The sequence below is a fragment of the Aspergillus wentii genome, assembly GCF_001890725.1.
Source record: "Aspergillus wentii DTO 134E9 unplaced genomic scaffold ASPWEscaffold_10, whole genome shotgun sequence".
NCBI classification, from domain to species: Eukaryota; Fungi; Ascomycota; class Eurotiomycetes; order Eurotiales; family Aspergillaceae; genus Aspergillus; species Aspergillus wentii.
In genome coordinates, this window is record NW_024467841.1 from 200,866 (window position 1) to 222,220 (window position 21,355).

Here is a 21,355-nt window from a genome sequence, read left to right on the forward strand (position 1 = left end):
TTCCCTTTTTCATTTCTGCTACCCCGCCCTTTGCAACTCGGAATCATGGGTTTCTCCAAGTGGGTGCCATGTATAAATCAAGACGGTTGTCGGTCTGATTCTGTCTTACACATCTACATTTGACCGTCAACATGGCTCCTTCAGTGTTGGTTGAGCAGTCGACTAGTGTCGCCATTTCGGCCAAAACACAGAGCAACACATTGCAGACCTCGCTGCCAAATCCTTCTTTGCAAGTAACGGCAGACCATAAAATCAAACAAGTCGATGCACCAGTTTACGCGCCACAGAAAGGAGAAGTGTTGCTTCACATTAAAGCGACTGGGATCTGCGGGTAATTCCATCCACCAGATGATATGAATATGAAGTAACCGGACAGATCCGATATTCATTTCTGGAAAACGGGCCAGATTGGAGATATCGTCTTCAAAGATGACTGCATCATCGGCCATGAAGCATCGGGAATTGTCATCCAATGCGGCGAAGATGTCACTCATCTCAAACCTGGTTTGTATTGTTCTTCTTATTCTATACTCTGTCTAACTTCTACAGGCGACAGAGTAGCAGTCGAACCCGGTGTTTCCTGCGACAAATGCTTCCTCTGCAACGATGGCCGCTACAATCTCTGCGAAGACGTCCAATTCGCCGGTGCCTATCCTTACAGTGGTACAATGCAGCGATACAAAGTGCATCCAGCTAAATGGCTTCACAAGTATGTACCCCCATCATCCACCAATCACATCTAACAATACAGACTCCCCGACAACGTCACCTACGCCGAAGGAGCCATGCTCGAACCCCTCTCCGTCGTGATGCAAGGAATCAAAACCGCCAGACTCACTCTCGGGCGGGGCGCCGTCGTCTGCGGTGCTGGTCCTATCGGTCTGATTGCCCTTGCCGCAGCCCGTGCATCTGGCGCCCATCCCCTCGTTATCACCGACATTGACGCCAGCCGACTCGCATTCGCAAAGGAATTCGTCCCAAGTTGCATGACATACCAGATGGACTTGGCAAAGGACGCAGAAGGAAACGCCAAAGGCATCCGCGCCCTGTTCGGAGAGGAGGAATACTTTGCCCCTGAGACTGTGCTGGAATGCACTGGCGTCGAGAGCAGTGTGTGTACGGCGGCATTTACGGCCAGAAGAGGAGGAGCAGTGGTGGTGATTGGGGTTGGAAAGGCTATCATGAACAATTTGCCGTTTATGCATATTTCCATGGCTGAGGTGAGCACATCTTATTCTATTTATACTTGATATACTAATCTGTTTAGATTGATCTTCGCTTCATCAATCGCTATAGAGATACTTGGCCTCCTGCTATCTCTTGTATCAGTGGTGGCATTTTGGATTTGAAGAAACTGGTATCGCATACAATTCCGTTGGAGAAAGCGATGGATGCATTGCAGCTGTGTGCTGATCGAAGCACACCGAGTATCAAGATTTTGGTGGTGGATGAGGCAGAGGATAGACTGTAATATACGTGAATAAACCATCTCTTACTATAATGATGTTCATCACTACTACTGTCAATTTTGATCTATCCTGACTGGCGGGGTACTGTAACTGTATGTTCTAGAGTAACATTCACCTCCAACCATATCCCTAAGCCATCTTTGAATAACCACTGAATGCTTAATGATTGACTACCCTATGTTCATCACATCAAATAATTAGTTGTGCCAAACATAATTAAGTCACATAAACATCCCATCCTCAAACGCAACTCCATTGTTATGATGCAACCCAAAACAGCATCCGTGGCTACGCCTTCCTAATCCAGCCAGCGGGGCATCGGCAATTCTCCGTGTGGGGAACCAATCCGTAACAATGTGGGGTTGGTCTAAAATTGCCCGATCGGGAGTTATTCCCCCCACCTCGGCTGCACCTCCAAATGGATTGTCACTGTTCACTTTCCTTTTTCCTTCTCTGGCAAACATCACCAAAAGCGATTTATCACTAGGTACGGAGTACGGGGGTACTGTATTCTGAATAAACCAATAGGCGACGCGACGCGACCTCCATGGTCGAGGGAACTCGTCAGACGCGCCGGACCCGATGCAGGACGGGTTGTATGCGGTGTCGGGTGCGGCGGAGGAAGTGTAAGCACCCACTGCTATGCTGAATGGTGGTTATTAACAGCTGCTCCAGGCGATGAGACTAAACCGCGCTGTCGCAATTGCATCGAGAAGAACTTCACCTGCCAGTATGGGCCCAAGTTGACATTTTTGCAAAAGAATGCGTTTACGGTTACCCCGGCGGAGATTCCGAAACCTGCTAGTGGAGCATATGATGCTATTCAGGTATGAATCAGCTATATTATGGGAGGGCTTTCTAATGATGACAGTTCGTCAATGAAGACATCCAAAGCTATCGCGATGCGACGTGGGATGAAGCTTCCGATACATCAATTCATCCACCCTCTGATCCAGCTACGCCTCGTCCAAACAATCAAGATACACTAGATGCGCCAGCCGAGCTGGATGATATTAGCAACCTTCCTGCCTGGCCACCTGATACACCAAATAATCCTCCTCATGCAAGATTCAGCGATGGCGATGAATCAGCAGTCCAAGGACTGTTGGCATTAGGAAATACAGCAGAAACATCAGTTCTATCGAATATAAGCGATTTTGCAGGTCTGGATACACCTCGACTCAATCCATCGCGATCTGTTTATTCCGATCAGTTCAGTCATCGCGTATCGAATGCTGGGGTTTCTATCACCGATGATAGTATCATTTCTCAGACTCGGATTCTGCAGTTGCTGCGGCATTATCGATATGAGGTGGCATCTTGGGTATGTTCTTCGTGTCTATATGTGGATGAAGCTGACAAAGTAGCTTGATATATGCGATGTGTGGCAGTCATTTGGGATCCCGGCATTGCAGATGGCCGTGTTGTCGAAGGCGACATTATCGACTGTGTTAAGGCTGTCTGAGATGTCTTTTAATTTGCTTCATCGGATGAATCCGTATGATTCAGTTAGCAGTCATATCAGTCCAGAAGACAAGGATATGACTATGAATATCACGAGCAAAGCTCTCTTGAGTGCTTTTCAGACGGTGCATTTCTTCATCTCTAACATTCCACGGGCTTGGACGGATCCTCCCAGAATTAACTTGGATCTACTGAGCAATCTGGGACTGCATGCATCTGAAATGAACATCAATTCTGCTATTTACTGGCTGTTTCTGCGATTAGGTATGATGTTCATTCTTATTGTAATATTGACTAACAAAGATAGATCTCAGCGTCGCCCTAGCCACCGATACATCCATCACAATTCCCCTCCCAATGTTTCCCGCTTTCAGTCCATCAGGTATCGACCACGCAGACTCTGGACGAGTCTTTCACCTTGCGCATATTCCCCTCTTCCTCTGCGCCAAGGCACTGCAATTCTGTAACGACGAAACACAACCCTCGCACCGTAGGACTGATAATTGGATGTCGCTCGTGGATCAACTGGAGCAGTGGTATCATCATCGATCACAGGAGTTTCATCCCATGCTTGAACTGGATCTGCATGATCCTTCTATGAATACAGATGGCAGTTTCCCTGTTATTTTATTCACCAACGGTGCGGGGATATTTGGGAATCAGCTCTATCACACGGCGATGCTGCTGTTGCTTCTGAATAGACCTCGCACGGCACGACATGTTCAACTGCAGCCATCTGCCATGTCGCCATTATGGCATGCCCGACGTATTTGTAGTATTGCTCTGAATAATGACCGCCGGGAATGCTGGGATTTATCTCTGCTCGCTTCGTTCCTCGTTGCAGCCAGACGTATGACCCACGAGTCCCAGCAGCAGGAGATACTGCACGGCTTCGAGCAGATCCGGACCGTGACTGGATGGGACATCAGCGAGTATTTAGGGAGCCTGCGCGAAGAATGGGGCATTCACGACTCCTGATGACTGATTACCCCGTGGAAAATATCTCCTGATTCTCCATCCTTGGAGCTCTCGAGACCTTGTATCCCCAAGCGATCTCGAGGTCTCTGATACGCCAGCACGCACCCCAACCAGTATGTGCCTCGATATTCCGAATCAGATTGACGATAACCTCATGTTCAGACGCATGACTGAACAACCTCCCCGCAATCCACAACGGCTGAATCGCATTATTCAAACACCCCTGATGCGGATTCGCCAGCGAAATCCCACAAATGCGCCGTGCATGCCACAACGCCGACACCGCAGACCCCGTCGCCAGCTTGACACTCTTCGGCATCACATTTAACAGCAGTATACACGCCGTATGATACAGCTGATTCGACGAAATAGCAGCCCAATGCACAAACAGCACATGCGGGAACGGCTTCGTATTCGTCGTCTGGATAGGCAGTAACTCGTCGGGCCGTTGGGCCAGCCAGTCCTGCAGTTCCTCCCAGACTTGCAGCCAGCGCCGGTGGAAGGTTTCGCCCGTGCACCCGTTTTCGTCGCCGAGTTCGATGAATTTCGTACGGTCGGAGACGAGCTCGCAGGTGCGGGCGCAGAGATACACGGCGTAGTTGGCGTGCATGTCGGGGGATCGGGCGTCGTGGAATAATCGTGCTGCTTGGTCGTCTTCCCAGCCTGGACCGAGCCATTTGGAGGGTTTGAGGAGTGTGCTTTGCGTGCCGTCAGAAATAAGAGCACCGCATAAATCTAAATCAGTTAGACAATAAAGTAGATATTGAAGGATGAAGAAACTCACCCATTCTCGCATAACACCAAAAAACAGCCTGTAGCAACCCATTACAAAACCCATGAATTCCAAACGCATCAAACAGCGCCGCACAACCTTCCAGATGGCGCCGCCAGTCCTGCGCCCGGGCGGACATCATCTCCAAACAGCACAGCATTACACACGCAGCGACGACTTTCGGATCCCGGACTTGCAATAGAGGACTAAGTAAGCGAATAGCCTCCTGGTACAATTCCAGACTCTCAAACGCATGCTGAATGCCCTCCTTGCGCTCCATCTGCCGCGCGGAAATGGCGAGAATGGCGTATCCCAGAGCGGGGAAATTGCGGGCGAGAGCGGGCAGTTGCACGCGGAATGTGCACTGCGAGTCGAACATGTCCAGCTACATTAGTTAGTATATATATATCATATAAAATATCATATAGGAGAGGAGAATACCCAAGGCGCAACCTGCCCAACATAATTCTTCAAATAAACCACTCTCCTCTGATTCGAAAAAGCCGGCCTCATCACCCTCTGCCCCGGTGGCAAACCGCGCTCACTCTCATCGACAACTGGGCTTCCTGCGCGAGTCGGAACGGCGGATTGTGCAATAGTGAAGAGCATACATCGTAATTCTTCCTGTGAAGCCAGATAACCTGGATCGTGGGAGAAGCCATCTTGGTACCAGCTGCCGAGGGGGGAGGAAAAGGGGTCGACGACGGTGGAGGGGCTGCAGTGAGGCCATTCGGGGGATGAGGGTTGGGGGTACATATTGATTTAATGGGTTATTGGGGAGGTTTATTCATTGGGATTTTGAAGAGTTGGTGGTGGATGGAGAGAATCTAGGGAAGATGAATCTGAATCGGAAAAAAGCCGATTGTGGAGATACTGGGTTGTCATACTGCAAATAAGAAGTTTAAATGTTTATGAGAGATAAAATAGTAGACTTGGCTAGATGTGAACAGAATATTTAAACAGGTAGACAATTTAGACCGTCCTCGCCAGCATTGAATCTGATGAATGACACACTGCCAGATGCATGCCCAATTGCAACCATATCGCCCTCAACCACAGGTCGTATTGCTCGGTACTCAGCAGGAAGCCACAGAACCTTCTCTCGTCCATGATAAATCCACGCATCTTTGACTGCAGGGCCTTCGACTCGAGATGAAGAAAGAGAATTATCTTCATGCCTCTTGATGTGATACAACCCATTGTCTGTCTTCAGGTAGGCTCCACACGCAGAGAACGAAAGGCGGAACAATTGATAATCATCTTCAAAGCTATGTTGTAGTGTGGATGAAGCCACATCCCACAGATTCACAATATTGCGATGATATAATACGGCCAGCAGCTTACTGTCAGGTGAGAAGGCCGCTGAGCTGTATAGTCCTTCAAATAGGCTTTTGAAGGTAGCCTTTTGTGTGCCTAAAGATACATCCCATATCTCCACAGCGTGGCCGTAAGATTTACCTGCAGCTAATAGCTTGTTATCAGGAGAGAATGCCAACGAATCATAAAGTTTATCACCACCAAATTTTATGGTCTGCAGTGCCCTGTAGGAGTTTAAATCCCACACCTTTATGCCGTCGTCTGAGACTGAGGCCAGCAGTTGGTTATCAAATGAAAACGCTGTTGACAAGATCGGTTTCTTATATCTAAGCTCATGTATCAGCATGCCTGTGGCTGTGTTCCATAAGCCCACAAAACCATTATCCAATCTTGAGGCGACCATCTTGCTGTCATGAGAGAAAACCACTAGTTCCCGAGATGGTTTATCCACATCAAGAGTGTGCTGAAGCTTGCCTGAGGCTGGATCCCATAAAAATATATTATTGTTATGGACTGAGACAGCCTGCCTATTATCAGGCGAGAATAGCACTAATTTGACTTGACCACAGCCTTTTAGACTCTGCTGAATACCCAGAGACATATCCCAGAGCCGGACAGTTTCGTCAATCGCGCCCGAAGTCATCAGCTTGCCATCTGGTGAGAATGCTACTGATTGAACAAATTCAGAATGCCCTTCCGGTGTCTGCTGGACTGTAAATTTATCCGAGGTTATGTTCCATAGTTTTATTGTTTTATCCCATGAGCCTGAAGCCAGGAGCTTGCCGTCGGGTGAGAATGCGACTGATTGGATACATTCAGAATGCCCTTCCAGTGTCTGCTGGACTGTAAATTTATCCGAGGTTATGTTCCATAGTTTTATTGTTTTATCCCATGAGCCTGAAGCCAGGAGCTTGCCGTCGGGTGAGAATGCGAGTGACTTAACAAGATCAGAATGCTCCTCAAGGGTTTGCTGCAGAGTTACTGACTCTGGAGTCACCTTCCATAATTTTACCGGGTGGTCATCGGATGCTAAAGCTAACAGTTTGCTGTCAGGTGAGAATGCCACTGAGTAGACTGTTTTGGAATGCCCTAAAAATGTCTGTCGCAGTGTGGCTGTCCCTGAGGTGATCTTCCATAGTTTTATTGTATTGTCGGATGACCCTGAAGCCAGAATGCTCCCGTCATGCGAGAACGCCACTGAATTGACCAAACTAGAGTGTTCTTCAATGGTCTGGTGTAATGTACCCGAAACTGCATTCCATATCTTTATTGTGTAGTCATCAGATCCTGAAGCTAGGAATTTTCCGTCAGGCGAATATGCCACCGAAGTAACTGCTTTGGAATGCCCTTTAAGAGTCTTCTGGGGTGTGACTGTCTCTGGGGCTATCTCCCATAGCTTTACAGTATGGTCACGAGACCCTGAAGCCAGAATCTTTCCATCTGGTGAGAATGCCACTGAAGAGACATCATGAGAATGTTCTTGAAGAGTCTGCCAAAGTGTTCCTGAGACTGTATCCCACAGTTTCACAGTGCAATCCCATGAGCCCGATGCCACCAGCTTATTATCAGGCGAGAATGTCACTGTCGTAACAGCACTTGAATGGCCTTCAAGGGTCTGTAAATCCATTCCCCAGTTTGCCTCCACTACTGGTAACTGGGCAAGGCATCGAGGAATATGCTGCTGGAAAGAATTCCGAATGACGCATTTACATGGTGCGAATACAAGTGCAGAGGAATAAAGCTGAAGAGGCGCTGTTTCCGCAATTCCAATATTTTTGAGGGCAAATCTCTTTGCATCATGTAAGATTTTCGATACAGTAGATCCAGTCTGAGCCGATGATTGTCAGCGCTTGCTCAAATATTGTGGATTTGGATGGTTTACCTGCACCAAAGACTGTAATATATTTATCCCCGAAATAATCTCCGATAAATACCCTAAGATACTCATACCTTCTAACCACTGAATAAAGTGGCCTTCAAGAAACTTATGCACTTCATCTTGGTCAGTCAAGGCAGCCTCTCCTTGCTGCAGGTGATAGATCCAGTATCGACATGCATATCGAAGCTCTTTGGGAAAATGGCTTTCGACTGCTTGATCATCAATCTCTGTTCGCAGTGTTCCATAACTCGGTAGGTTGCAGATGTTCTTTTTCAAACCTCCAATGTCCCTTTTCATCAGTCTGATGCAGCCAAATGCTACCTTTTCGTTCATTTTGACTCTGTCAATCCAGAACTCATTCTTGGTGCGTGTTTCGGGATCAAGAAGGAAGTCTCGGAATGAAAGATGAAAAGGTCGCACTGGGTCTTCTTTCCTTGTCGGTATTCTAAGCACAGAGTGGAGTGAATTCAGCCTGGTTTGGAGGGCTCTTCCAGAGATATTGATGAGCTTCGCGAGAGGAACCACTGGGAGAGGATCCTCAAGGATGATAATGGTCCCAATCACTTGTTGATATTCCTCAATCAGTCGGTGCCTTTTGGTTCCTTCTTGGTCCACAAGGATCCTGTCAAAAACGGGCAGATATGTTCTAGCTACTTTTGAATCCTCATCTTTATGTTCCAGGATTTTCTTTAGACTATCCTCTGCGTCCAATCGATAATCTCTCAAAACACGACAAATGGTGGCGGCAAAGATAAAAAGCGGCACTGCCATTGCAACCAGCTGTCGAGTAGTATCTTCTCCGGGCCATTCTGGATCATCAAGTTTCTGATCCTTCCTGATTTCAGGGAGCTTGTGTTGGAAGAAAATGGAAATGTCATTCTCGACAACAGATGCAGCAATTTCATGGAGGACAGCATCCTGGTGCTTATCCGGGACTTTTTCAAATCCAAGGCGAATTGGAACCTCTGGCCTGCTCGTGACGAAGAACCGGATTTGAATAGAAGAGTAGCTCTGCTGAAGCTTGGGCAAAAGCCTGATGATGGTTCTGATATTGCCCCAATCGTCGCACTCATCCAAGGCGTCGATTACAACAACTAATGGTAATGCCTGGTTCTTACTCGTTTTGACATTCGACAGTGGCTGTAAGAGGAGTTTGTTAAACTGCTCGTCCAAAGAGCTCGTGACAACTTCCGAGTCATTTTCTATCGCTTCCTTGACGGGTTTCTTCAAATGAGGAATAGTATCCATCAACTGTCTTACCATCGTGGTGAAAAGCTTTGACGAGTTGGAACGGTCGCCCTCCCCTCGTTTGAAGAAAAAGCTTGCTCCCAGGAGTCCTCTATTCTGCATCTCTCTGGCCACTGTACGGGAAATGGTGGACTTTCCAGTTCCTGCCATGCCGTTGAGCCAGAAGAGAGATCTTCCCTGTGGATCGTCCACCCAGTCTGTAATATCCTGAAGAAGATCAACACGGGTGCCTTCAAGACAGTATTCTGCTTCTGTAGGATCCGCCGTATGTGAATTGAAGGAAGCCTTTTCAGCCTTTGGAAGCTTCAACAGTTCGAATTTCTCTTCGATACTTTGAGTGACTGTCAACACCTCCTCTACCTGGGCCTGCATTTCTTCCGTTTTGAGATATTGGTGGATGCCGGTCCACTGACCCAAACGTTTCTCTACGTTCTGAATGGCTGTTTCGATCCCCGATAGAGGCAAGTCTTTCAATGCAAAAATACTCTTCAGCAATAGCTTTCCTGTGTTCGACTGGTGTATTTTCATCACTTCTGCCGAGTACCGCAGAATGCTCAAGTACAGTTGGACGAGGGCATTTTTGATGCCATCTTTCGTCGCAGGGTTGTCATTACGATAGTAGTGTATCTCGATGAGGGTGTTGCGGGAAAGAACGTCCGAGAGAAAGGCAGAGGATTGGAACCAGGCATCCTGTTGATCGCGATAATTCTGCGTCATCTTTCACGTTCATTTTCATTAGCATGTTATGATGATTACTTTGTCTTTCTTACATACCATCAATCCAAGAGACACGACTGCCCAGGCAGTAGATGCGTGACCGGTAGGATCACAGCCCACAACTTTGGAAATGCTATCTTGGAGAATAAATGCAGCATTCAGTATGGTACCGGCATGCTTTCTAACCTGGGTGCTGTTCTCCCGTTTGAGCTCTCGAATCTCATGTTGCTTTTGGACTGTCTCAATAACACCGCCTAGAATGACCTCTAATTTCGAAGAGGCTGCGTCGTCCTCGTTGCTAACGTTGATATCGGGATGACCAATCTCGAGAATAAGTCGTTTGTCCTCTTCGAGCTGATCGTAAGCGGCTTGCCATAGATCCGGTGGATGATATTCCTCTTCAGGCTTTGTGTTCGGTTTATCAGAGTCACGGACGGAATTCGCTGATACCGTAACTGACGGTGATGGTGATTGACTGCCAGGTTGACTTGGATGAAGTTTTTCAGTAGCACCTTCCTTGCCTGGCTTGGAACGCCGATTTTTGTAATTATTTTTAATTTTCCTGGGCGCTCCACAAACCATGGTTGGTGAAGATGATTTTGATTATTATCTCTCGGGGAAAATGTTGCAGTGTGCGAGGAAAGGTTCACGGAAAGATGAGATGCCAGCTGGACGGGAATGAGGGGCTGGGAGTGGAGAAACCATATTTCTTTTTCTTCTTCTGTGGCTGAATGTGTTCATTGTACAGATCCATTTTACAGCCTGGCGCAATCATTGTGCAGTCGATCCTAATTTGTAGGGTATCCGGCGGCTAAAAACATATGAAAGTGGCAGCCTCACAGCCAATGACTGGCAGAAGATGAGCAAATTCTGATAAACCCCCAGTCCCAATCTATACCACAATAGGAAAGTGGTGAAGTTGTCTATTTGTACAAATTATATGCGCACAGCCTGGCCTACCAATTCCACAGCCTCAGTAAGTGACTTCTAACAAACACCTCTATAGTAAATAGAGAACTCCCTAAAAACCCTAATCTTAACCTTAAATCTTACGCGGAATTAGTGTATGGTCGAATTAATAATTTTGGATATCATGGACTATTCTGAAGCTCTTATAACTTTATCCTATAAACCCACAACAGAGATTTAATATGACAGAATGTATTCAAATCATGTCTGAGCCCGGATGGTCACTGAGAATTTTTAGCTCCTGATCATCGGTCTTTTTTCCTTCCTGGCAAAGGCTGTTAGACAGCCACGCTTCCCTATGAACGCACAAAAGCTGTTGGTGTTGCTGTGCGAAAATATAATCTGTGAGAGCCTATCTAGACTGCTATACCTTTGGGAACATTCTAATCTCTTCCACCGGCTCACTGGCTAAATGCCGAACAAATAAATCAAACGGCGCAATTTCATATCGAGAAAAGTCGAACAGCGGACTTTTACGCAAGAGAAGATTTTGACCGTCATGGTACGCCTGTATCACCCTGCCTGAGGTATTCATAAAAGAAAAGACCATTTATCTGTCAATATCAGGAACAGTCATTGTAATCAGTATATACATACCGGGATGACCAGATGCTCCTTGAACATGTCAGGCACCAGTCGACTCCTCAATGCCGCAATGATGGCGAGTACTTCGCCTCGGAGAAGTCTAACATCACCAATAATATCATGTTTCATGGTGAAAATGAGATGAGGCTTATGTTTATACTTTCCCTTTACTTCCCATGCACCAGCTGGGTTGAATGTATGCGATGGCTCGATGAATATGGTATCCATATTTTGTTCTTTGAACAATGCATATGAGAATCCCCTATAACTGTCAGCCAGTGACTATACTAAACAGCGAGACATACTCGTAATATCGCCTCTCAGTCAGTCCCATAAGAGTCCCTCCGAATCTATTCTCATCATCTGAAACACTCGCCCTGAACGCACCACAAAATTCCCACGCAAGATGGCAGCAGAGGGTGTCAGCACGGTGATGGCAGAGGATACTGGTGTTGTCATGATATTTTTTAAACCGTTTAGACGACATCTTGTCTCCTCGTCTTCTGCCGTTGGATGCATCTGTAGCTTTTCCCTGGGAAGCGGTTTGAAGAATTCCGGTACTGTTGACGTGTCCCCTGTCATGTCAAGGGCTTTGACTTCAAGATTCAACCTTAGTATATCTTCTTCCTCCATAAAAGGCTCTTGCGGTTCTTCCACAGCCCAAAATATGGTACGGAGGTCTTTCAATAGGCATTTTCTTTCTATATCGCTGGAACTGGTTCGGTCGACATGGTTTATTATGTAATATCTTGAGGACATCGTATATTTTGTAAACGGCGGACCTGTGAATTACTGTATATGGCTAGTTTTACCTGTATAGGTTTAGTACCATAATATGATGTTCTATAAGCTCCGCCTTCGATTTCTCTAGTATAAAAGCTAACTATATCTTTTTAACCTCTTTTCTCTTTCTTGCCTTCCCTTTAACTCCATTATCTTACACTTATTACCACTCCCTTAATTTTCCTCTCACCCCTACTAATAGCTTGCAGCCTTATGCTCTGCCCCTTTAATTTTAATGGAGAAGCTGCTTAATCTAACGCTGAGCCTGCAGTAATCCAGGCCGCAGTGGTAATAGTTATCTCATATTAATACTCCTTCTCCTTTCTTGATAAATGAATTTTATACCATGCTATGGAGCTATCTAGATCTTCCTCTACTAATATACTATATTTATATCTTATTCTGTCTACCCCCGTATCCTGTAAAACAGAACCATTTTGGTGAGCTGAGATGCAGCTGAAAGGCAACTGAGATGCAGGATGTTTTTCTGTATCAGTGGCGGCCCGACCACCCACCGCCTCCGCTAGTGGGTGGTCGGCGGCGTAAAGGAATTTTCAGTGTAGAGGAAAAAAATGAAGCTATTCGCATTTTTATCACTAAACTCTGGTAGAATCCATAAAATAAAGCTGATCAACCAATTCTCCTGCCAATTCTCTATATGAAGCTGTAGAATTATCTTCTTCCAAAGGTATGGGTGGGAGACAGCTGTACACCTCTTTATAAGCCTTATCCACCTTCTTCTTCTTAGCTACCTCTTCTTTAGCCCTCCTATCAGCAATAGAGCAATTTACATCCTATACAGTCAGTATCCCACTATCTCCAAGGCATTAAACCTCTCACTTAGTGGTTCTGCGCTGGCGAGGTGCCTGGGCTTGCTCAATTTAGCTAAGAGTAGCATTCATAATAGCGAGCTGCTCAGACTGATATTTTTATTATTAAAATATGCAATCTAGGCCATGCTTAAGCTGTGGAGAGGCTTCTATATTATCTATTAGATAGAATACCTTCTTGTGGTTCTTTTCAGCTTATTAAGTGGTCTTTGGAGGTGTGTTTTTAATACTTGAAGATTAAGGATACAGAGGAGGTGTAGTATCTAGCATTAATATCTCTAGAATTAATGGTAAAGTATTCTGAATAGCTTTAATAATAGAAGACCTATCTAGCGGGAAAATGCCCCATTCTTTAAAGGAATTACAGATGATTTATAAGGTAAAGGTCTTCTCTCATACAGCTATAATATTATAGAGGAAATTTACCTTATCTCCAGGGACCCCACTCCACTGTAAGATAAGGTTATTCATACTGCAAAAATATATTTTATATATAAGAAAAGGCTTTCCATCAAGTGGTTAATACAGATGAGTTGTATAAGGTTAAAAGCAGAATGGGAGGATCTTATAGGTCTTATAGAGCTATAGGAATTTAACTATTTAATGAGCTGTATAGCTGTTAAAGATAAGAATGCATTTTTCCCCCTTGTTCATATAATCTTTTATCTTATTATAGAAGTTTTGAAGCCATTCAACTGCAAGTTTATTATATATCTAGCCTTTCTCAGAGGTTGCAGTATAGTAGTTTAGTAGCCCTTCTTTAAACTATAACTCCATAACTTTCTTACCTTTAAATATAAAAAATAGAGTTATAATCCAACCATCTACAGTAATATATTTAAGTGCAGTTATATTCTCTACATGCTCAGCTCCAGTAAGATCATGGACTTTCCCCTTTATACCAAGCACTTTTTGTACCTTTCCCTGGCCTAGTTAAAAGCCGCATTTATTAAAGTTATATACTGTCACACCCTGGGATCTCGCAATGGTACCTAACCTGTAACCTGTGAGTCAAGCCGGGGTAATACTAACCTGTGACCCTAATCCAAGGATGTTAACAGTAACTGGGGTGCTCCTAATGAGCCATGGTGCTTAAGAATATAGTAAGGTAGTTAAGGAGAGAAGCAAGGCTAAGAAGTATATATACTTCTTAATTAAGCTGGAGATATATGAATAAGTAGGTAGAATGATTAGAGTGGTGGTAGAATAGTAACTATAGAATAATAACTTATATTAATTATAAAGAACTATCTAAGTACATAAAATAAGTGTCCTTATATATCCTTTACTAAGTATACCATCCTATATACCACCTATGGTATTCCTATGGTACCCTTATATACCATTCTGTATACCATTCATGGTATAATAAATAGTATTCTTGTTATGTGATGTGGTTGCCTGCTAGATAGTAGCTGTAAAGGGTGTTAAGTAAGCAATTTGTAATTCTCTATAATAAGAATATCCATTTCTCCTGACCGCCTGATTCTGCCTGGTTTGGTCACTGATAAGGGTGCCGTAACATATACCAGGCAAGCGGGGACATTATAAAGTAATATTTTTAGCTGATTATACTAAAATTAAAGCTGTCTAATATCCTCTGCCTCCAGCCACTTTTTCTCCTTTATTTTCTGAATCACTGGTCTTAATTTAAGCTCAGGAGGAAGCCTTTCAGCAAAGTGATACGCCTATAATTGATTAAGGTGTTATTTAGGATTAATATGCTGGATAGTAAGGTTTGCTATCTTATGAAGTAATGTAATCATGATAGGAAGGTATATATTATTTATATAGGTAACCCAGTCTCTTAGAGCGGCCTCCTGGTACTGATTAAGCGCTTTATTTAGAGGGATTTGAGCGGTTCAAGGCTTTCTTTGATTATTGAGGCGGCCTGTCACACCCTGGGATCTCGCAATGGTACCTAATCCGTAAACTGAGAGTCAAGCCGGGGAAATACTAACCTGTGATCCTAACCCAAAGACGTCGACAGTAACTGGGGTGCTCTTGTGAGCCGTGGTGCTTGAGAACGCAGTAAGGTAGGCAAAGAGAGAAGCAAGGCCAAGAAGTATATATACTTCTTAATTAAGCTAGAGATGTGCGAACAAGTGGGTAGAACAATCAGAAAGGTAATGGAATAGTAACTGTAGAATAATGACTTGTATTAATCATGAAGAACTATCTAAGTACATGGGATGAGTATCCTTATATATCTTTCTCCAATATCTATGGTCCTTCAGATGGTCCTCCACAGGGTATGCCAGTGGTATACCATCCTATATACCAGGGTGTATACCATTCATGATGGTATACCAGATGGTATGTTTGCCAAGACATGGTACCTGTATACTATATCACGTGAGTGTGGCGGTGTTTGCCAGATGGTGGCCATAAAGAGTGTGATAATAGCAAATTATAATTCTCTGTAATAAGAATATCCTTTCCTCTTAACTGCCTGATTCTGCCTGATACAGTCACTGATAAAGGTGCCATAACATAATCCCCCTCTCCTGGGATTGTCATCCCTTGACAATCATAAATTCATCATATCCCCCATTCAGGTGAGTTTCCTGTTAACTTCTTTTCTTATTTTTCCTGATGACTCATTATGCTAGAGAAGCATAATCATTACCATGAACATGCTTTACAGGCAGATAGAATCCTAAAAAACGGTTTCCCTTCCTATCTTCCTTATATCTGTTATTCTTCCCGCGGGGTTCCTTACATCATGGATTTGAGAAGTAAGAACTGTGCTTCGTGTACTCATTGCAGTCAGAAGTGTGAACGCCAATTTCATAATAAGTGAGAGTGGCATGTGCTTCAACAAGAGCAAGAGCGCATTGATCAGGAAATCTAGGAGGCTGAGGAGGCTTCCGCGAAAATATTTACAAAACTAATGCGCCTTTAAAAATATTAAAAATTCTTAAGAGAGCGTGGTGGTTAGATGTCAGAGCATGACTCCAACCTTCTTAAGTCACTGGATGAGGAGGATCCCCTAAGCGCTAAGGATCTCCAAGAGCTGGACTGTCTTACTAATAAGCAAGAGGCTGCTTAACTTGCCACTGTATTAGATAATCCTAGTCTGACTTAAATAATGAATTCCCCTTCCTTCTGGGCTGACTTTAATCCATCCGCCAGTGGAATTCTTTTACTAACTGAGGGCAACCTATCAGATTCAAGATAGGTTCCCATGTGTTTTCTGAGGTATCATATCCTTTCCATCTCACCAGGTAAAGTGGTTTGCCGCTAACTTTTCAATGTCCTAAGATTTTTTCAACTTTATATTCTTATTTATCATCATTGTTAATTTCCACATTTTAAGTGAGTTTAGCGTTGACTGGTGCTGGTTCTAATAATGAAATATAAAAGACTGGGTGTATGCATTTCATTGATTCTGGTAATCATAAACAGTAGTTAACTGGTCCCATCTTTTCTTTAATCATAAATGGTCCTAATTTTTAATGGTCAAGTTTTATGCTTAGTCTTCTTGTTTTAATGTTTCTGTAGAGTAGGAACACTTTCCCCCCCTTTTTAAGATCTGGTCCTTTGTCATGTTTTTTGTCATAGTAACTGGCCATCCATAGATTTATGAATTCTAAATCTATTAAGAGTTATCAGTAGTATTATTCTATTATTATCACCAGTTGTTCTACTTCTTCCAAGTTTGATTCTTATTAGATTAGTTTTCCAATGATGTTCAGATGTCTGTGGTGATTTATATAAAATGGTGTTTATTTTATGATAGAGTATACTAAGTTATTAAACACAAATTATGCCAGGGGCAATAATTCACTCTAGTCATTTTATTAATGGTTAACATAGTGTCATAAATATTATTTAATTGTCTGATTAGTTTATTCAGTTTACCTGTTCACCTGCAGGTAGTAAGCAGTGGTTAACTAGTAATAAACTCCCATTATCCTTGTGAGGGATATCTAGAATTTTAAGGTGAAGAGTTTATCTCTATCTGAGGTAATATTTTCTAGTAAACTATGGTTTACAATGATTTCCTTTAAAAAGATGAATACCATCTATTTTATATCAAGTGTGCCTTTTGCTGGTGTGAGTTAAATATATTTAGTGAGTTAGTTAGTGAAAACTATAATAGTATCCCATCCACTTAAGGGTGGTAACTAAGTGATAAAGTCCACTGTAACCTATTCCTATGGTTTTATAGGTGATTTCAGTATTTATATGTTTCTATAGGGTTTATATCTCACTAGTTTGTCTTAAATGCATGTTTCACATCTTACCATATATTCATGCGATTTTGCTTGAAGATGTGGTATATAAAAGTTTCTTATAATATATACCACTGTTCATTCCACTCCCATATGTCTAAATATGGGGGTGTCATGATGCATAATTATGACTTCAGTCCATATACTCTTAGGTGTGTAGATGAGTCCCTTAAAATATACTAGTCCATCATTACTTTTAATAAATCTAGCGTCATCCTTGAGTTTCTTAAGTATCCCTTAGATCATTTAATCTTTTCTAGTTTCCATGATGAGTTTCTTTTTAAACTCATCTGATCTAATGCTTATGGTAGCTACAATCTGATGTCAGTAGTTATAACTAAGACTGCCATCTTCATTTTATTTTAGGATTACTGGTTTATAATGTTTTCCATTAAGCATGTAGTCTGGTCATTGACTAAGTACATCTACTTAGCTGTTCTCTGTCCCTTTACAGTGTACAATACAGAAGTCATATTCTAAGAGGACTTCTGACTATCTTGCCTGCCTTCACGTCAACTCTTTGGTTATCATGAAGAAGGTGAGGTTCTTATAGTCCATCTTAACAAGAATTTAATGCTGAGCCCCTTTAAGATAGACTCTCTATGTCTTAAAGGTGACTACTATCACTAGTAGCTCCTTATCATAGATGTCATAGTTTAGTTCAGCTTGAATTAGTTTTCTTAAGTGGAATGTAATTAGCTGTGATTTCCTATCTTCTCCTGGTTATATCATTCTCATACTAATCGCATAGTCTGATGCATCAGTCTCAATAGTTGTCTCTTTTATCAGGTCATGTTATACTAAAATTAGTGCTTATATGATTTATTCTTTCAATTCTTCAAATGCTTTCTGCTGTTCCTAAGTCCATTTAAAGAGGTCTGATTTCTTAAGTAATTTGAACATCGGTGTCATGGTTTTTGCATAGTTGTCAATGAATCATCAGTAGTAGTTAATTAATCTACAGTACTGCTGTAGTTCCTTGAGATTTTTTGGTGTAGGCTAATCTCTGATTGCCTGTACTTTTATCTAATCCATGTGTATTCCTTCCAGAGAGATCCAGTGTCCCAAAAAATCAGTTTCTTAGACATAAAATTCACATTTTTTAAGTTTCAGCCATAATTTTACGTCCTAAAGTTTTGTGAGTACCTTCATGACATGCTAAATATGCTCATTAAAGTTGTCCAAGAATATTAGGATGTTATCAAGGTAAGCAATGACAAAGATATTAAGATATTCCCTTAATACCTTATTGATGAATCATTGAAATAATGCAGGTACATTAGTTAGCCTGAATGGCATTACCAAGTATTCATAATCTCTATATTTTATTTAAAATGCCGTTTTCCATTCTTCCCCTTTTGTGATTCTGATCTGGTTATATACATCTGTAATGTCAAGTTTTATAAACCATTTTACTCCTCTGATTTAATCCTGGATTTCTAAAATAAGAGGTAGCGGATGTCAGTCCTTAATAGTGATATTATTCAGTAGTCAGTAGTCCACATAAAGTTATAGACTATTATCCTTTTTAGGTATAAATAAGATACTGTGTCCTGCTGGTGATTATAATATTTAAATAGTGCCTTTCACTAACTATTCATTAATATATTCTCTAAGTGCTTCAGTCTCTTTATCTAATATGTGGTAGATTTTCTTATAGATTAGTTACTTCCCTTCCTCCAGAGGGATTTTATGGTCATGGGGTCCATGTTCTGGTAATTATGGTTCTTATAGTTACTTAAATAACTTCTAAAATGCAGTATACTCTTAGGGTAGACATAGTGGTTCCTAGGAGTCTGCCATAAGTTCCTTAGTGTACTTACACTTCCATGAGCTGTTATCCTAGTCTGAGGATTACTTCACCAGTGTATTAGAGTAATATCTTTCCCCCTAGGAGTTATTGGTAACATCCTTAATAATAGTTCTTTTGCAGTATTCAGTTGCTGTTTCTAGTGCCTATCCAGGTAGTTATGCTAGCTATACTTAATCTGAAGCTTTACTGGCTGCCAAAATCTTGGTTGCTTTATTACTTATCATGATGTTAATCACCTCATTTAATCACTTAACTCCGCTCTTAAGTTCTCCTTCGTGAGCGTGTTATTGAGATCTGATGGTGTTATCCCCTGTACCTACCAGTCTGGGGCATTTACAATTTACTAGCCGTATCATATTAGCTTTCTAGTTAATTTCTAGGTTGTGATTCCTAAGCTAAGGAATCCCTAATACTATATTATACTGTCCCAACAGTGTCACATTAAAGTTAAGTTACTCCTTATGACCTATTATAACTAAGGGTATAGATCCTAATTCATCTATAAGATAACCTCCTAAGTCTTCTCTATTTAGGCCCATGAGTGGCTCCAGTTGGGCCTTCTTGATCCTAAGTATACCTAGCTACTGTTTATATCTTAGATCCATGTAGTTTCCTATTATGCCTGAGTTAATCATCATCTTTACTAATTGTCCGAGTACTTTAGTAATAAGTCTAAGGTAGAAGCTCTATTGCATCTTATTCACTAATAGTGACTTTCCCTTTTTAAACTCATCCAGTTCCTTCTGGGCTCTATTTAAGATTTTATTAATTCATTCATGTGCCCTGTCTCAGTTTTGCTGCCCTACCCTATATTAGGTAAAATAGTGCCTTCTTTCTAGTAGTTTTATGATATGTTCATTTAATTCAAAGTCATCTTATGGGGTTTTTTAAGGTTGCTCAGGTAACTTATGGAGTCCCTCCCAGTAGGATGCTGGGCCTTCCCATTAAGTACCATACTCTTCATCTAAAGGATTAATAGCTCACTGAACTTAGTTAACTGCTTTACCTATAGGAGCTGGCTCTCTGTGATTCTATCTTAGTGCATTCTGTATGCTAAAAGGTTTATGGTGGATTCATTGTTCATGCTGCAATAATACTAGAGTCTTGGGTTCTAGTCTTACACTGTTAAATGTGTCTTTAACATTAAGACAGCTTACATAGTCCTAGTTATCCTTGTCTGGTTCGTTTGTCCATGCTGGTTTAAGTAGGGCCAGATCCTTGCTGTCTAGTCTTAACTAATTATATGATATATAACTATTATCTAATACTGAGTCATCCAGGTAGCATTCTGCTTTAATTTACTGTTCTAGTTATAGCTCTTCTTCTGTTCAATTATCCCATGTTGTTTTGATTAGTCCTCTTTTTCTTATGTTAAGTTCTTGATCGATCTCTTCTTCGCTTAATATAGTATATTGTTAATAGAGCTTCCAGAGTTATGGGTCTTTATTCATTGCTCTGAGTTCCTTCATGGCTTAGAGTTGTTTTCCTTAGTTCTGATTTTTCTGGTTGTGTTATTGCCTCACTCGGCAATCTTTTATCATGTGTCTAGGTTTTCTATAAAAGAAATAAAGCTTTTCCTTATGCCATCATTCCTATTCTTCTGGCATCATGCCCTTTTGTCTCATGCTGGTTACATTGAGTTCTATTAGTTATAGCCTAAAAGGATCTGTATATCCTTAGCTTGCTGGTTATGCTCTTCAGCTGTTGTTTAATTAATAGTTAGTTATGTGCTGGTTTCCTCTAAATTAGTAGTTAGTGCACTGATTTCTAAATTTATAAAGTTTATTGTCTATTTTAACTGCTGATTTAATAAATTTAGCCAGGGAGTCCAGTTATTCTTATTAAATGAGTTTTTCCTGTACATCAGGTTTTAATATTTCTTTAAAGCATGACATATAAGCGTCTTTGTCCCAGTCTAAGTAGGATATAATCTGCTGGAATTTAGAAGCTATCTGCTGTACTAATCCCATCTGTTTAAGCTATCACAGTCTTCACTCTACTTGCTAGGTGGCATTAATATTACTGAAGGTCCCTTTAAGTCTCTTCTTAAATTTAGTATAAGATATGAAGATCTCCTTGGTATCATCATCCTATCCTGATGCTTTATTTTCCTGAAAGTTCTGGAGAAATAGTTTAAACCAATTAAATACACTCCCAGTGAGGTAGGTTAAAGTAAAAACCACTTTATCAGCATCATATGCCAATTTTTCTTTATTAACATTGATGTAGGTGTCCAATTGTGTTAGGAACATTTAAAGCTGTAATCTCTTTCCTCTAAATAGTTTGGGTAGTC

General features: G+C 42.1%; 5 protein-coding genes across 5 annotated transcripts; 2 read left to right on the plus strand and 3 right to left on the minus strand.

Moving 5' to 3' along the window:
* Positions 1 to 36: 36 nt before the first annotated feature.
* Positions 37 to 1,514, plus strand: ASPWEDRAFT_143682 (putative alcohol dehydrogenase). The gene is made up of 5 exons (XM_040829447.1): positions 37 to 331; positions 377 to 504; positions 550 to 709; positions 752 to 1,220; positions 1,268 to 1,514. The coding sequence occupies exons 1-5, from the start codon at positions 132 to 134 to the stop codon at positions 1,469 to 1,471; spliced, it is 1,161 nt and encodes a 386-aa protein (XP_040683415.1). The 5' UTR covers positions 37 to 131; the 3' UTR covers positions 1,472 to 1,514.
* A 502-nt stretch (positions 1,515 to 2,016) lies between these two features.
* ASPWEDRAFT_55325 (Zn(II)2Cys6 transcription factor domain-containing protein) lies at positions 2,017 to 3,911 on the plus strand (the record flags this gene model as incomplete). The annotated part of the gene is made up of 5 exons (XM_040838195.1): positions 2,017 to 2,095; positions 2,145 to 2,296; positions 2,341 to 2,793; positions 2,837 to 3,197; positions 3,241 to 3,911. 5 exons carry the CDS (start codon positions 2,017 to 2,019, stop codon positions 3,909 to 3,911), a joined length of 1,716 nt encoding a protein of 571 aa, XP_040683416.1.
* On the minus strand, positions 3,660 to 5,538 carry ASPWEDRAFT_296046 (putative C6 transcription factor). Its single transcript, XM_040833304.1, has 3 exons — positions 5,125 to 5,538; positions 4,696 to 5,068; positions 3,660 to 4,646 (listed from the first exon to the last, which is right to left on the minus strand). The coding sequence occupies exons 1-3, from the start codon at positions 5,437 to 5,439 to the stop codon at positions 3,919 to 3,921; spliced, it is 1,416 nt and encodes a 471-aa protein (XP_040683417.1). The 5' UTR covers positions 5,440 to 5,538; the 3' UTR covers positions 3,660 to 3,918.
* A 100-nt stretch (positions 5,539 to 5,638) lies between these two features.
* Positions 5,639 to 10,426, minus strand: ASPWEDRAFT_32979 (uncharacterized protein; the record flags this gene model as incomplete). Its single annotated transcript, XM_040833731.1, has 3 exons — positions 5,639 to 7,828; positions 7,883 to 9,844; positions 9,902 to 10,426. 3 exons carry the CDS (start codon positions 10,424 to 10,426, stop codon positions 5,639 to 5,641), a joined length of 4,677 nt encoding a protein of 1,558 aa, XP_040683418.1.
* A 583-nt stretch (positions 10,427 to 11,009) lies between these two features.
* ASPWEDRAFT_32980 (uncharacterized protein) lies at positions 11,010 to 12,157 on the minus strand (the record flags this gene model as incomplete). The annotated part of the gene is made up of 4 exons (XM_040833732.1): positions 11,010 to 11,138; positions 11,184 to 11,321; positions 11,411 to 11,680; positions 11,786 to 12,157. The coding sequence occupies 4 exons, from the start codon at positions 12,155 to 12,157 to the stop codon at positions 11,010 to 11,012; spliced, it is 909 nt and encodes a 302-aa protein (XP_040683419.1).
* Between the last annotated feature and the right edge of the window lie 9,198 nt (positions 12,158 to 21,355).